Source organism: Prionailurus viverrinus, chromosome E2 (genome assembly GCF_022837055.1).
Source record: "Prionailurus viverrinus isolate Anna chromosome E2, UM_Priviv_1.0, whole genome shotgun sequence".
In the NCBI taxonomy this organism is placed as follows: domain Eukaryota; kingdom Metazoa; phylum Chordata; class Mammalia; order Carnivora; family Felidae; genus Prionailurus; species Prionailurus viverrinus.
The window spans coordinates 7,978,445-7,992,508 of record NC_062575.1 but is presented as its reverse complement, the minus strand read 5'-3'; the positions used below and the strand labels follow the sequence as shown (position 1 = coordinate 7,992,508).

The 14,064-nt window shown below is 51.2% G+C and overlaps 1 protein-coding gene across 8 annotated transcripts in view; it reads left to right on the top strand.

The window, feature by feature from the left end:
• Positions 1-14,064, top strand: part of BCO1 (beta-carotene oxygenase 1) — a 176,180-nt gene that overhangs the window by 148,948 nt on the left and 13,168 nt on the right. For 7 of the 8 annotated variants that reach the window (XM_047836207.1, XM_047836208.1, XM_047836209.1 and 4 more), the window contains 5 exons: positions 599-728; positions 2,297-2,444; positions 4,051-4,198; positions 6,530-6,750; positions 9,523-9,780. In XM_047836207.1, coding sequence (XP_047692163.1) covers positions 599-728; positions 2,297-2,444; positions 4,051-4,198; positions 6,530-6,750; positions 9,523-9,780 — 905 coding nt within the window. Of the gene's footprint in view, positions 1-598; positions 729-887; positions 917-2,296; positions 2,445-4,050; positions 4,199-6,529; positions 6,751-9,522; positions 9,781-14,064 lie in introns of those variants that run through there. The other variant, XM_047836213.1, reaches the window with a different exon arrangement.

Genomic DNA, 14,064 nt, shown 5'->3' with positions numbered 1-14,064 from the left:
CCTGATTTTATGTAGTGACTTAGATTTTCTCCAGTAACTGCATGAATTAGCCATCCACACACGTACTGACCTGCTACACAGAATTGGGCCCTAGGTCACCCTCTGGTTGTAATAGGCATCAAATATTACTCCAGGGGCTAAAATGGCCAACGAAAGGCTTCCAGGGCTGAACCAGACCCTGGGGAAACCCAGACCCCAAGTATGAGGACTTCTGAACCATTCCTCCAAATCTGGACCTCCCTGGAGGGAAACCAGCATGGTAGAAGAGATGGTCAATGGGCCAGGTCAGCACCTCTTGGTTAGGTGACATTAGGCCGGGCAAGGGAATGTTCCTGTTCCCTGCCATGTAAAATGGAGCTCATTGGGATACTTACCCTGACATTCAGTTGTGAGTCTCAAGTGAGAAAATGTGAGTCTCAAGTGAGAGCTTGCTGCAAATGCTCTTATATCCACACGTTAAAAGGGACTGCTTTACTGAACTCACCTCCCCTGTACCCCCCCCCCCCATAATACCCCTAGAATGGCTGAAATTGACCTTAAAACTCTGTAAAAGTGTCAGCCTGGGATGATTCTGCATCTTTTTTTTTTTTTTTTTCAGGTGAAGTCTATTACAGGAGCAAATACCTGAGAAGTGATACCTACAATGCCAACACCAAGGCCAACAGGATTGTGGTGTCAGAGTTTGGAACGATGGCCCATCCAGACCCCTGCAAAAACATATTTTCTAAGTAACTGTCCATTTTGAATCTGGTCATGCTTTTTGACATCCTCGGTGGTCAAAACAACCAGCGTTCACTTCCCTGAGAGTCATCTTTAGGGTGCATGAAAACCACCTGACCGGGCTTTGACCATCTATACTATGCAATTCTTGATCACTGAGAGCAAGAGGGGCAGTGAGCATCTGACAGATGATTAGGTATTTTTTCCATATGGCTGGTAGGAGAGCAATTTGGAATTCTCTCTCAAAATCACAAACGTGTGTTCTCTTCAATCTAGAGATAATCTTGCTCACATCTGGAATGACAAACGTGCAATATTATTCACGGTTGCGTCATTTGTTGTGATGAGGAACTGAAAATAACCCCAAATGTTCATCAACAGAAGGGTAGCTAAATAAAAGTGAAAATATACAAGAAAATACCAGGCAGAAGTAAAAAAAATAAATAAATAAGGATGCTCTCTATGTACTCAATGGAAAAATTTCCAAGATACATTGTTGAGTGGTGAGCGTGGGGCGGAATGAGGTATAGAATGAGCATATAATATGTGGTGTAGTGTGCAAAAAAAGCAGGAAGAAATGTAGATTTGTTTATACTTCTATGTGTCTAGAGAAACTCGTAGGGTCTATGAGGAGGAAAGTGGGCAAATGGGAGAAAGAGATACGGAAGAGTTTGTTGTTGTTGTTGTTGTTGACTACATTTCAAATCATCTGAGCTCTGATGACTCTGAATGTGTCACACACTTGACAACTAAATTGTTGGCCAGGGAATCAGACCTGCTGTCCGTATCTCCTTCCTGATACTCTTCAGATCTAGGAGAGTTAGGAAATGTGTTAGTACGCTGGCCCAGAGACAGAAGATTGCTTCTCCTTTTCCAGAACTGACCTCATCTTTCCAGTTCCAGGATCCAGTGCTGGGGCTGGCACACAGCAAGCACTGACCTCAGGTTTGCAGGTGTGGGGAGGAACCAGGCAGGAACAGGGGAGGGGGAGGAAATGAATGCAAAACCAGCATCTGTGAGACATCTTTGCTGCTTCACTGCTTGCCAGTAGGGGGAGCACTAACCAATACATGGATCCCGGATCTTCTGATCAAACTAATGATGAGTTTTTAATCTCACAATTTGTTTGCTTTCCTTTAAAGAAAATAAAAGAAAACTAATTTCTTGGACAAATTCAGAGGGTTCTCGTTCCTGCCAAAGGCAAGAATTAGCTGTTTTTCTAGTCTTTGGGAGCCATTATGGATTGGGTACATACGATTTCTGTAGAGCTTCTTAAAACACTTCAGAACAACCTACCAGCTCTTGATATCTGTGGTGTGGGAGACCAATGGATTTTTGAGAGCCCAGGAGGGTTCAGTTGGTGGCCATCTTTTCCCCAGATGACTCATGTCTTAGCTAACTCAATGTGGTGGTATCTTTGGGCAACTTGATACCCACGTCCTCCAGACTCCTCACGTCTTTGAGACCCTGAAGTAGAGCATTTTAAATGGTAGGGAAACTAAAGCTATCTTATGCAGAACTTTCCAGCTGGGTAGACACAGCCAGTGATTTGCTATTGATCTGCTTTCCTCCACAGAGCTTTTTCCTACTTGTCCCATACCATCCCTGATTTCACAGACAACTGCCTGATAAACATCATGAAGTGTGGAGAAGACTTCTATGCGACCACAGAGACCAATTACATCAGGAAAATCAACCCACAGACTCTGGAAACCCTGGAGAAGGTACCAGTGAATGTATAACCAGCATCAGTTCCTGGTCTGTGAAAGGGACCTGAGTGGGGTCATGTGACCTGCAGGAACTCACAGGAGCATCCCCTCCTCTAAAGCCATTGGATCTTGAGTTTCCCCAGCATAACACTTAGCACTAGATTCTAAGCTCCCTTAGGGTTGTGACTCTGTGGGTTCATCTTGTTTATTCGTAGGGTTACCAAAACAAAGTACCACGAACTAGGTGGATTAAAACAACAGAAATCTATCCTCTCACAGTTCTGGAGGCTGGAAGTCTGAAATCCGGGTGTCCGTGAAGCCATTCTCTCTCTCTCTCTCTCTCTCTCTCTCTCTCTCTCTCTCTGAAGGCTTTAGGGGAAGATTCTGGCATCCCTCTTCCAGCTGCTGGTGGCTGCCAGGAATCCTCAGTGCTCCTTGGCTTGTAGATGCATCACTCCAATCTCTTCTAGAGATACAAATCATTGGATTAGGGCCCACCTCCATCCAGAATGACCTCATTTTAACTTGACGACATCTACAAAGGCCCTGTTTCCAAATATGTTGAAGCCCTAACCCTTGGTACATAGATCTTTTTGGAAGACACAATTCAGCCCATAACACTGTCCACCATCTTGGCACTGAGTGGGAAGTTTAATGGGAGTTGGAATGAATGATGGCACCAGAGTGCCCAGACTCTAGCAGCCCTACCTGGCGTTGGCCTGAAGAGGGAGGCCTTAGGCAGAGAGCAAGGGGATGGAAATAAATCCCCAAGCAGATGCCTTTCCTGGGCAGAATCAAGTCAACATTTTCACGAAAATCAATAGACCCACTTTCTTCTCCAGCTGGCTGGCCAAAGCCTCATTGTCTCCTCAGTACATTTTAACGATCTGGTAAAGGGAGTGCTTTTCTTAGCTGCGAAGTTATGGCCAGCACCTTTGAAGCCGGGCAGCATAGGTCCAACCAACGTATGCTCTCCACAAAGCCTCAGAGAGGAAATACTAAGAGAGCATGAAGTATTGGTTGACTTCTGGCCGGAGGTTGTGCTATTCTTGGAGAGGAAAGGAGGACAGTTGTTCCCCCGGCCACACATTATTCTATGGCTGTGCTCTGTTGGGAGTGGGGGGTCATTATGGAGCTCGTTAGTTGAGTTTCACTTCGACCACGTGTTTTTATAACTCTCTGTTCCCAGAATAATCGTAGGGGAGAGGCCTGGAGATTTATGCCTCTGTGGCATGCAAAAGGGGAGAATTTAAATGACGTAACCAGAAAGACACAGAGCAGCGGCTAAGATTAGCGCTAAGGCTGCCTCTCTGCCTAGGTCATCACTCTGCGGCCAGGCAATCTGCCTCCATGCTGAGGACACCCAGGGGGCAGGGCCAGGGGGCAGGGAAGAGCATACAGCTCACCAGCTCCCCTGCAGCCTCTCTGCTGTAGGAGGCTCCCCCTGAGGTCATATCAGGTTTCAAGAGTAAACATCCTCTTGAAAGGTGAAGTCGCCTTACCTTCAGACCAGGAGGTATGCAAACGTAGCCATCATCACTCTGAATCTAGAAGCGGCCAGCTTTTCATCATCTCACCCTCCCCACCTCCTTTTTAAAACCAGGTGTTTGTCATTTTGCAGGTGGATTATCGCAATTACGTGGCGGTAAATCTGGCAACATCGCATCCTCATTATGATGCGGCTGGAAATGTTCTTAATATGGGCACATCCATCATGGACAAGGGCAAGACAAAATATGTGATCTTTAAGATCCCTGCCACAGTACCAGGTAGGTCATTCTGGGGATATGATGAAACACAGATGTCAAGGGTGGCTCCTTCCAAAGAGTTCTGATTTTTGTTGATGACCTGAGACTCAATCTGACACTTTCCTACATGGGTGATTCAGATGACCTTGAGTCTTTTTTCCTAAAGGAGAAAAGAGGTGTGGCTGGACTTCCTTTTGGAAGAAGTAAGTTCCTTTACTATTCTAACCTGTTTTTCTTTAGGCTCCAGTTTATTGATTCATTAATTTACCCATTATTCACCCACCATTTTCCTATCCATCCATCCATCCATCCATCCATCCATCCATCCATCCACCTATCAGTCATCATCCAACTGTCCGTCTGTCCATCCACGCACCCATCAAACATCCTTCCATCCATCCTTCCTTCCTTCCATTGATATCTTTTAGTTTTCTCACAAAACTTTATATGCCAAAGCTGTGCTGCCCACTCTCATCCCAGCCCCTGAAGCCAGGCTCCCAGTGTTGTTGTGGGGGCTCAGCCCTGCTTCAGACTGTCAGCCTTTCAGACCCCCACCCCATTCTCTGGGCCTTCTGAACCTTCTCCATTTAAGGCCAGGAATGTGGAGCAAAGCCCAGGCCCATTGTGATTGCATGTTCCCGAGGGAGAAGGGTCCTGGACAAAGAAGGGCCTGGGAACCACATCCCGGAAACCAGGCCCCCGAGGGTGGCTGCGCAGGACTCAGGAGACAGGGCAGAACTTACAAGTTTAGGGCAAGTGGCTTCCATGTGTGACCCCTGCTGGTGCCCTCCGTCATAGTCCTGTAGCACCTCCTGAGCTAATTACCAGGCTCCAGGCAGATGGGAGCCCCTAAGGTCAGAGGGCACAATGAGTGTATTCTTGTTAAATGGAACTCCCATGAATTAAGCCAATATAGGAATATAGGGCCTAGTCAGAATCCTAGAACGTCAGACCTAGGGGAGGTCTAGGCATTTGAGTTTAACACCTTCTATTTCAAAGGAGGACGATGAGGCCCAGGGGGATCAGGTGACATGCCCACCACCACGCAGCTGACAGGAGTCCCCACATCTTGCCAGCAGCTCCTCTCTGATCGCCTGCTCCACGCCGGCGGCTTCCCTGGGATTCGCGCCCGCCTCCTGCCTCCCAGGCCAGGGTACTTTTCATTTTGGTCTGCTTTGTGCTCCGTTTGCTTTGTGAAGAAAAGAACCACCCCACAACCCCACAGCACCCCTCCCACCAGCCAGCTGTTTATGGTGTGCACAGGTGGCCACAAGAAAGGTGGGGACGCTTGCAGGTAACTCATTATAAATGAGCCCCAGGCCTGGGTGGGGAGACCTTTTGGCCCATGGTGACTCACCCTTGCAGGAGAATAAGAGCTCGCTCGAGCTTGGGCTGCCCCATTATTGCATTCTGTTCTCTCTCTTCACTCTGGGAGTGTTGTTCTCGCTAATAACAGAGGAGGCAGCCAGGCTCAGCGGGGGGCCGGGTCTTCTTGGCTTAACCTTGTGCCTTTGGCCATAATGACGGGCCCATTCCATCGCACCTCAGTTTCCCGTCTGTAAAATGGGAACCCTACAGCCTGCTTGGATCATCACAAGGTATATAGCAGCCCCACATCACAACGGGTACTTAGTCTCCCAGGTGTTTGGGAATGGGCAGTGCCGAAAGAAGTTCATGGAAACCCTACGAAATATGTATCAGATGATGGTCCCCGGCAAAAAGCAAAGTTGAAGCCTGGGAAGCTGCCCTATCCCTCAGGCGCTTAATAGAAATACAGACCCTCAGGCCCCAGCCCCATCTACTGGGTCAAACTCCACACTTTATCACAATCCCGGATAATCCGTGTGCACGAGAGGCATTGTTCCAGGCTAGGGGCTGACAAGCTTTTTCTGTAGAGGGTCCAAGAGTCAATACCTGATGCTGTGCAGCCGTGTGGTCTCTGTCACAACTACTGAACAACGCCGTTGCAATTCCAAAGCAAGAGAAGCCTCAGACCCTGTGAAAGAAGGGAGTGTGGCTGTGTTCCAAAGAAACCTTGATGCTAGAAGCAGCTGGAGGCTGGGCTTAGTCCCCAGTCTGCGCTGCGGGCCCTGGCTCAGAAGCCTAGCTCTGTGGCTCAGTGTTTGCAGATTGTAGCACTGGGTCTCACAGAGCAGGAGAGGCGGGTAGGCCTTGGTGAGAAGCCCTAACCCCCGACCAGCCCCCAACCCCTTCATCGGTTTACTTGTCGGCTCTTACCCAAAGGCTCTTCTTAGTGACCAGGTCAGTTTGGAAGGCTCAGCTGCAGGTGATCGTGGCGTTGTCTGGGGGCAGCTAGGCCCCGCACTGCTCCTCAGGCTTACCTTTCTCTAGAGGACGCGAAGCGGAAGAACCCGTTGAAGCACACAGAGGTGTTCGGTTCCATCACCTCCCGCTCGCTCCTCTCCCCGAGCTATTACCACAGCTTCGGAGTCACCGAGAACTACATCGTTTTCCTCGAGCAGCCTTTCAAGCTGGACGTCCTCAAGATGTCAGCTGCGTACATCCGGGGAGTGAACTGGGCTTCCTGCCTGGCTTTCCACAGGGAGGACCAGGTAAGGCCTGGACAAGACCCCCAGCCCCCACTGGGTCAGCCGAGCCCGCAACATCAGGATGGCCAGAGTGGGGTATCCCGGGAAGCAGGCTGAGATGGAGGTTAGCATGCGGGCGGTTTCCAAGGGAGGGAGGAAGTGAGCTACCGGGCAGTCTCCCCGGAAGCATCAGCCACGCTTCCAGAGACTTCTGAAGCTGGATGGTCCTGCAGAGTGGTCTTGAGTTAGGGCAAGAGAGCCAAGTCCCAAGTCACTGAGTCAGTAGAGTGGACTGTCCCTGGGTGAGTGTGTGGCCTTGGGCAAGCCGGCTCTCATCAGCCAGGCGGCCCCCTCAGCCGAGGGCCACTCCTCAGTCCTGACCCATGTCGGGGCTCCTTGCAGCTTCCACTGTCCATGGACGAGGCCCTTTCAGCATCCTGCAGCCACTATAGAATGTCAGGGAAGCAGAGCCAGAGATGATTTAGACATCATAATTATAGAGCGTTCCACCAGTGGTAAACAGAAACAGCTTCCATTCAGGCACACCTGCGTGCTCAAAGCATGGATGTGTGCACACGTGTGTGTCTGCACTTGTGTATATGCAGGCCTGTATATATGGATGTCTGCATATGTGTGTACATTTGTATGTGTATGAATATATCTATGCATGGATATGTGTGTGTACTTACTTCCTGTTGAAATAAGTCAACTTTTACTAGTGATAAATATCCAGTAATTCTTAGTGTCCTCTATTCAAACAATACCCAAGTATAGAAAGCAACGTATCAAGTCCCTTTTCCCCCCACTCACGGCCAGTGCCCTCTCCAGAGGGAACCACCACAATGCTCTGACATCCCTCTCCCCTTTCTGCCCATTATGGACAGAATGTATGTACGTACGCAACTTTATGTACGTACGCAACTATGCATCCTGTTTGCGGCTGGCCACCTCTTTAAAACCTGTCCTTTTCCACGAGGAGAGTGAGGTCTCTCCTCTGCTCAGAGCCTTCTAATGATTTCTCACCTTCCTCAGAATAAGATCCAAGACTTCACTGACCAGCCTGCAAATCCTCACATGTCTACATCCCAACCACTGGCTTCCTGCTCACCCAGCCTCCCTCTTGGTCCTCCTGTGTCTCAAACCAGCCTAACACATTCCTGCCTCAGGGCCTTTGCATTTCCTGTCCCTTCCACCTGGAATATCCTTCCCCAGATCACTTCCTTCCTCAGAGTCCAGATTCCTGAGGCCTTCCGTGATGAACCAATTTGTAACAGACCCCACTCCAGGCTTTCTCCATCCCCTACCCGGCTTCATTTTTCTCAGTGGTGCTCATTGTCCTTGACACGTTACTTGACCATTGACTGCTGGCCTTCCCCCCCCACTGGAATAGAAGCTCCATGAAGGCAGGGACTTGCTTTTATTCTCTTTTTACTGAAAAAGTGTCTCCTATGTCACAGACCCTCTCTCTCTATTTTTGGAATGAACAGTGGGCCAAGGGGGCCAGCAGGGAAGCTAGCGGTAGTTGGGTTTTCTCTTCAGCCCCTGGAGATCCCGTGGCCCTCAGAGAATCCCACAGCGGGAAGACCGAGCCCCCAGAGGCAGGGCAGAAAGCCCCGGGAAGGGTTTTAGAATGCATTTAGAAGAGAGCTTTCTGAGGTGCCTGGGGGGCTCAGTCAGTTAAGCATCCGACTTCGGCTCAAGTCATGATCTCGTGGTTCGTGGCTTCGAGCCCCACGTCAGGCTCTGTGCTGACGGCTCAGAGCCTGGAGCCTGCTCTGGATTCTGTGTCTCCCTCTCTCTCTGTCCCTCCCCTGCTCACGTTCTGTCTCTCAAAAACAAATAAACATTAAAAAAATGTTTTCAGAAGAGAGCTTTCTTAAAAGCTCCTGTGCCTGACCCCAGGAATTGGGGTCATGGAGAAGAAAAGAGCTAAAATAATTACCTCTGTAGTCACCTGCCCGTTCCAACCCCCGGCCCGTAGGCTGTCAAAGCCTTCCTCTTCTGCACTCCCACTTAATGTTCAAAGCTAGATTCTGGGGAAGGAGAGAAAGAGGTGGATATGCTGGGAGGAGGTGACAAGGGAACAGCCTGGAGCAGTCCCGCCCTGCCTTTCGGAAGGAGGGTGGCTGGGCCAAAGCTGCCAGAAGGAAGAACCCCCACACCTACTTTGGATTAGGCAAGTGGGGCTGCAGATATGGCTAATTACCACCCAGAGCGATACCACCTCATGACAGCCGGAGGTGTGTGCAGATACCCGTGGGGGCTCCTTCACCAGAACGGTCTCTCCCCGCTGCAGCCCCCAGGATAAAGGAGGTTGCTGCGACAAGCTGGCAAACCAGGAGGTCGGGAGAGGGGCCCCCGAAGGGCTGGTGTGGTTTTAGGGGATCCAGCTGTGGCTGGAACCCGGGGAGGGCTAGAGGACTGGCCAGTTCTCCCCAGCTTGGCCATTTGTTGCCAGGGAGCTGGGTCGTTGCCGCCCACCTGGAGTCCCAGTCAAGTGAGGGGGGTGGGGAGGGGACAGAGCACCCTCGGGGACTCCTCCAGGCAGTCCTCCTGGTGGTGCAGAGGCTCCAGCGGCAAAGCTTCCCTCGGATCCATCTGAAGGAGGTGATCACAGACGTGTAACGGCAGGCAGCTCCCGTGTCCTCAGCTTCTGCGTGGCCAGAGCTCTGGGACAGGGGACGTGTCAGGGTCACGAGCTAGTGGAGGGCAGGGCCGTATCCCGTCCCATACCCGATGCCACAGCGCCAGGCCAGCAGAGGGAAGACTGACCCCTGGATGCGCGTCTTCTTTCAGACTTACATTCACATCGTCGACCAAAGGACTGGGAAGCCCGTGCCGACCAAGTTTTACACGGACCCCATGGTGGTGTTTCATCACGTCAACGCCTACGAAGAGGACGGCTGCCTTGTGTTTGACGTCATCGCCTATGAGGACGGCAGCCTTTATCAGCTCTTCTACTTGGCCAACCTGAACCAGGACTTTGAGGAGAACTCCAGGCTCACCTCCATTCCCACCCTCCGGAGGTTCGCCGTGCCCCTCGATGTGGACAAGGTAATGGGCGGGACGGGGGCCCATTTCATTCCTGGGGCGTCGTGAGCCCAAGTGGGCAGTTACTTTGGCGTCGGCTTGATTGACATTGAAATCCAAAGTGAGCTGTTCTTAAAGACATCTTTTCATTGTTTCTCCAAGAATGATACGTATTTATAGCAGAAGCCTTAGAAAATATAGATTAGGGAGGGGTACCTGGGTGGCTCAGTTGGTTAAGTGTCCGGAGACTGGTTGGGTTTCTCTCTCTCTCCCTCTCTCTCTGCCCCTCCCCAACTTGTGCCTGTGCACGCTCACTGTCTTCCTCCCTCCCCCCTTCCCTCTCTGCCCTCAAAATAAGTTAAAAAAAAAAAACTTAAAATATAGGTTAGATAAAAAGGAAACAAACCCACAGACCTACTGTAGATATATTTGTATTCCTCCAAAGTCTCTCTCTCACTAGACAGCCATATTGGTACATCTGTCGATGTATCTGTGTATATGTAGATCTAACACACGTGCACATGAATATGTCTCTCGATAAAGCAGTTAAAAACTCTGTGTAGTATGACTTCTCTAAAATTTAGAAATATATACGTATATTTTATATATTGCTTAATTTTAGAGATCACAGAATTCTCAATAGACTTTTTGAGATAGAATTTCACATAGCATCCACCCGTTTCAGTGATTTAAAGTGTACAATTCAGTTGCCTTTAGTATCTTGACAGAGTTGTGTGACTATCACGACGATGGATTTTAAAACATTTTCATGACCCTGGAAAGGAACCTTGCACCCCTTAACCCACGCCCCTCCCCCAGCTCTAGGTAACCACTAATCCCCTTCCTCTCTCTGAGGATCTGCCTGTTGGAGACACGTCACGTACGTGGACCCAGGCGCCAGGTGGTCCCCTGCGGCTGGCTGCCCTCCCTCCACATGGTGTTTCGGAGGTCCGTGTCTGTTGCAGCGTGTATCAGCCCTTCCTTCCTTTTCACGGAGGATTATGTGCATACTGTTTTGTGTGCGACTGTTTTCACTTACACGTGTATCTAAACATCTCCCCATGACATTAAATATTCTTCTGCAACATCATTTTAAATATTCGTGTGACGGTCCCAGGCCAGGATTCGTCACTATTCACTCACCTAATGCCCTGCTATTGAATCGTCCGCGTCTTGCATTAAAAATGACCACGAGGCCAGACATTATCTTCAATTAGGGTGATGCTCCCAGAGGCTACAGAGACTTCTGGCTCCAGAACTCACTGACTTCACGACTTAATTAATTTAAATGAAAGCAAATCCAATTCACCTCGATTTTGGTGGCTCCTATTACTAAAAGCACTGTATGTGCCTGGTACTTTGCTAGGCGTTTTATTTTCCTTGCCTCACTTAATGAGCAAAACAACCTATGGGAGAGGTCCTCCTGTTAGCCTCATTTTACAGATGGAGAAACCGAGGCCCAGAGAGGTTCAGGAACATGCCCCAAGTGGCAGAGGCATGATTGGCACCTGCCTGTCTCTCCGTGCATACTCATAGCTGGTAAAGGTGCAACTCTCCTGCTCTCCCCAGCAGGCCTAACACCTGGAAAGAGCCCAGACGGGTCCCCCTCTGCAGGCCTGGGAAATGGGAGACACTCCGACAGAAGGCCCAGGGAGCCTCCTCCCCCCTCACTGCTGGGGTCCAATCAGTCAGTGGGGCCTGCGTGTGCACCCAGGTTTCTCTGGTCCCGGAGTCGGGGTTCTTTGCTGTCTTGTCGGCATTTCCCCATCTGCCGTCATTGGTTTATCTCTGTCCCGATTTTCATTTTTATCACCTCAATTTAACCCTTAAAAAATCGTGTTTTGTTTTAACCATCTCCCTCTTGAGAGGTAACCCGTCGCTAGTCACTGGAAAGAGAGCATCGCTCACTGCAATCGGAAGACAAGCCAGGGGAAGCAGTGGCAATAAAGCAGAGGTCTTACTCTCTGGTCGGATAACCGCGGCTTGCCAAGACTTCACCTCTTTGTTGAGAAGGAAGTCCTAAGAGTACTAGGTGTCAAAGAGCTAATGGCACCTGACTCAGACTCTCCTTGACCCGGTCGGAAAGATCGGGAAGAGAAAAAGGAGTGAACTTTCTCCTCACGGGGTTCAGGGCTGTTGAGTGAGTGGCCACATTCCACGAAGTCGTCACATGGGCTCCTGGCCTCTGCCGTCTCCACTCTGGGCAGCCCCGCAGGGCCAAGCAGGGCCAGTCTTGGTGTCCTGGTTCCGGGAAGCAGTGGTGGGAGGTGGTGTCACAGAGCACACAGGTGCACATCCCGAGGCCCGGCCCTGCCTCACGCCGCCCTCAGCCTGGGGATGAAACCTGGACAGGAAACACTCCCTCCCACTGCCCACACACCGAGGATTTTATAGCCTTTTATCGTGCTTGAAAAATGATTTGCTTCCTTGGAACCAAGCTAAGAAGTTCAGCATGTAGATTTTGAAAAGCCACCGTGTGAACCATCTACTGCTTTGAAACCAGCAAAGAAGAGTGAGCCCTGGGAAGCGTAGCTCTGGCCACGCTTTTTAATTGCTATTTATTGTCCCTTAAAAAGGCTCCTTGCTTCACTTTCAAGTTGCCCTGCCTGCGTATTGAAATCGGAAATCGGAAAGTTGAGCACATGCGCATGGCAGACATGTCCCCATCTGGCAGCTCCAATTCCGTTCTACCCAAATGCTTATTAGGACGGACCGAAGGAGATACCACCTGCCTCCGGCACCCTTCAGTCTGGGGCCGTTGCTCATGGCTGTCCCCCTGCCTGAAACCCTGTCCTACTCGGATCAGGCCTCTGCTCCTGACTTGGCTGCAGGTTGGACTCACCTGGGGGTTCTGAGACCACACCTGGGTGGACCCCGGTGTAGACCAGTGAAGGCAGAACCTCTGGGTGGAGGTGGAGGACCTGGAAGGGGGGGGGGGGCGAGGGCGTGGCCTCAGCCCACAGAGGCTTTTGATTTGCAAGCAGGGAGAACCAACCTCAGTCTGGCAAATTCCTTTTGGCCCTACAGGTGTCAGGGTCATTGCTCCCCTCAGAGGACCTCGTACGTGCCAATGGCACTTGCAGCTCCTGCTGAACCCTTGTCCCTGGCAAGGGAGCTTGTTCAGTCACCGGACCCGTGAAGCTCTGAGAGCCAGAGCCCGTCCTCCTGTCAGCTGATTGTCCCACGCACGTCACAGGGCCTGGCCCTTGGAGGGTCCTCGTTAAGCTTGTAACCACTTTAACTCAATGAACGCATGACGTGCGGATGAGAAATGAGTGGGTCTCTGAAAGGACGCGGGTCTGTCTTTAACATTGGGAACATTTCCCAAGTGGCAAATGCTCTCCACAGAGAATGGGCAAGAGTGAAGTATACTTAAAAGTCTGGGATGTCCCGGCTGCCCCAGATTCTCTTGCGTTTGGGCCAGCTGGGGTCAGAGGAAGGTGGGGCCCCTTGGCACGGTGGCCTGTTTTTGTAGGGCGGTGCAGGGGTTGTCCCAGGCGGGGCCGGGCTGGGAGGGGCGTGGGCGCGTACAGACAGCTCTGTGGCCGCCCTGCGTGTCCGGCGGGGCTCCGGGGGGGCTGCCTCCAGGGGGGTTCGTGAGCACTAGCCTTCCCTTCCGACAGCTATCCTTGTGTAAGCCGCCACCGTGGGAGGAGGCGTTGTGGACCTACGAGGGGTGGCTTCCACTCCTGGCTCAGTAGTTTGGGTTTTTGTCTTGATCCTAAATGTGAAAACAAAGACCCGCCCCCCCCCCAACCTCAAAAGCTGCCATTTATTGAGAGCTCATTATCTGCCGGGACCTGTGTTAGATGTCGTTTTTGCTTTTAGACCCCGGCAAGAGGGTCCCCTGCTCTGGCCTGGGCATTTGGGAGGCCCTAATCCAGACTTTCTCTGGCAGTGTCCCTCCTTCACAGAGTGGGGGGTTCTTCGGGCCGAGGGGCCATGCCCACCCAGCCAGGTGCCTTCCCCTTCCCCAGCCACGAACCAGCTACCTGGGATTTGTGAATTCCCTCCCCCAAAAGCCCCAACACTGCTTCCAGCACCTGCCTCTGTCTTCCTAAAGGCAGGCCGTGCCCCTGGTGTACAGGCCTCAGACCCACAAGGTGGCCAGAATTTGACTCTTGGCTTCGGTCGTGCTGGCTGGGGCTTCTGTGCAGTGGGAAGAAAGGGGGACAGGGACAAAGAACCCGGGCCCAGAGGCTGGCCCTTGTCTGCCACCCTATTCTGGCTCAGAATCAAGGAGTCCTAGAATTCCAAATTCACACATCCTTCCAGACCAGCACTATGCAAGAGTCCACTGCGGCTATG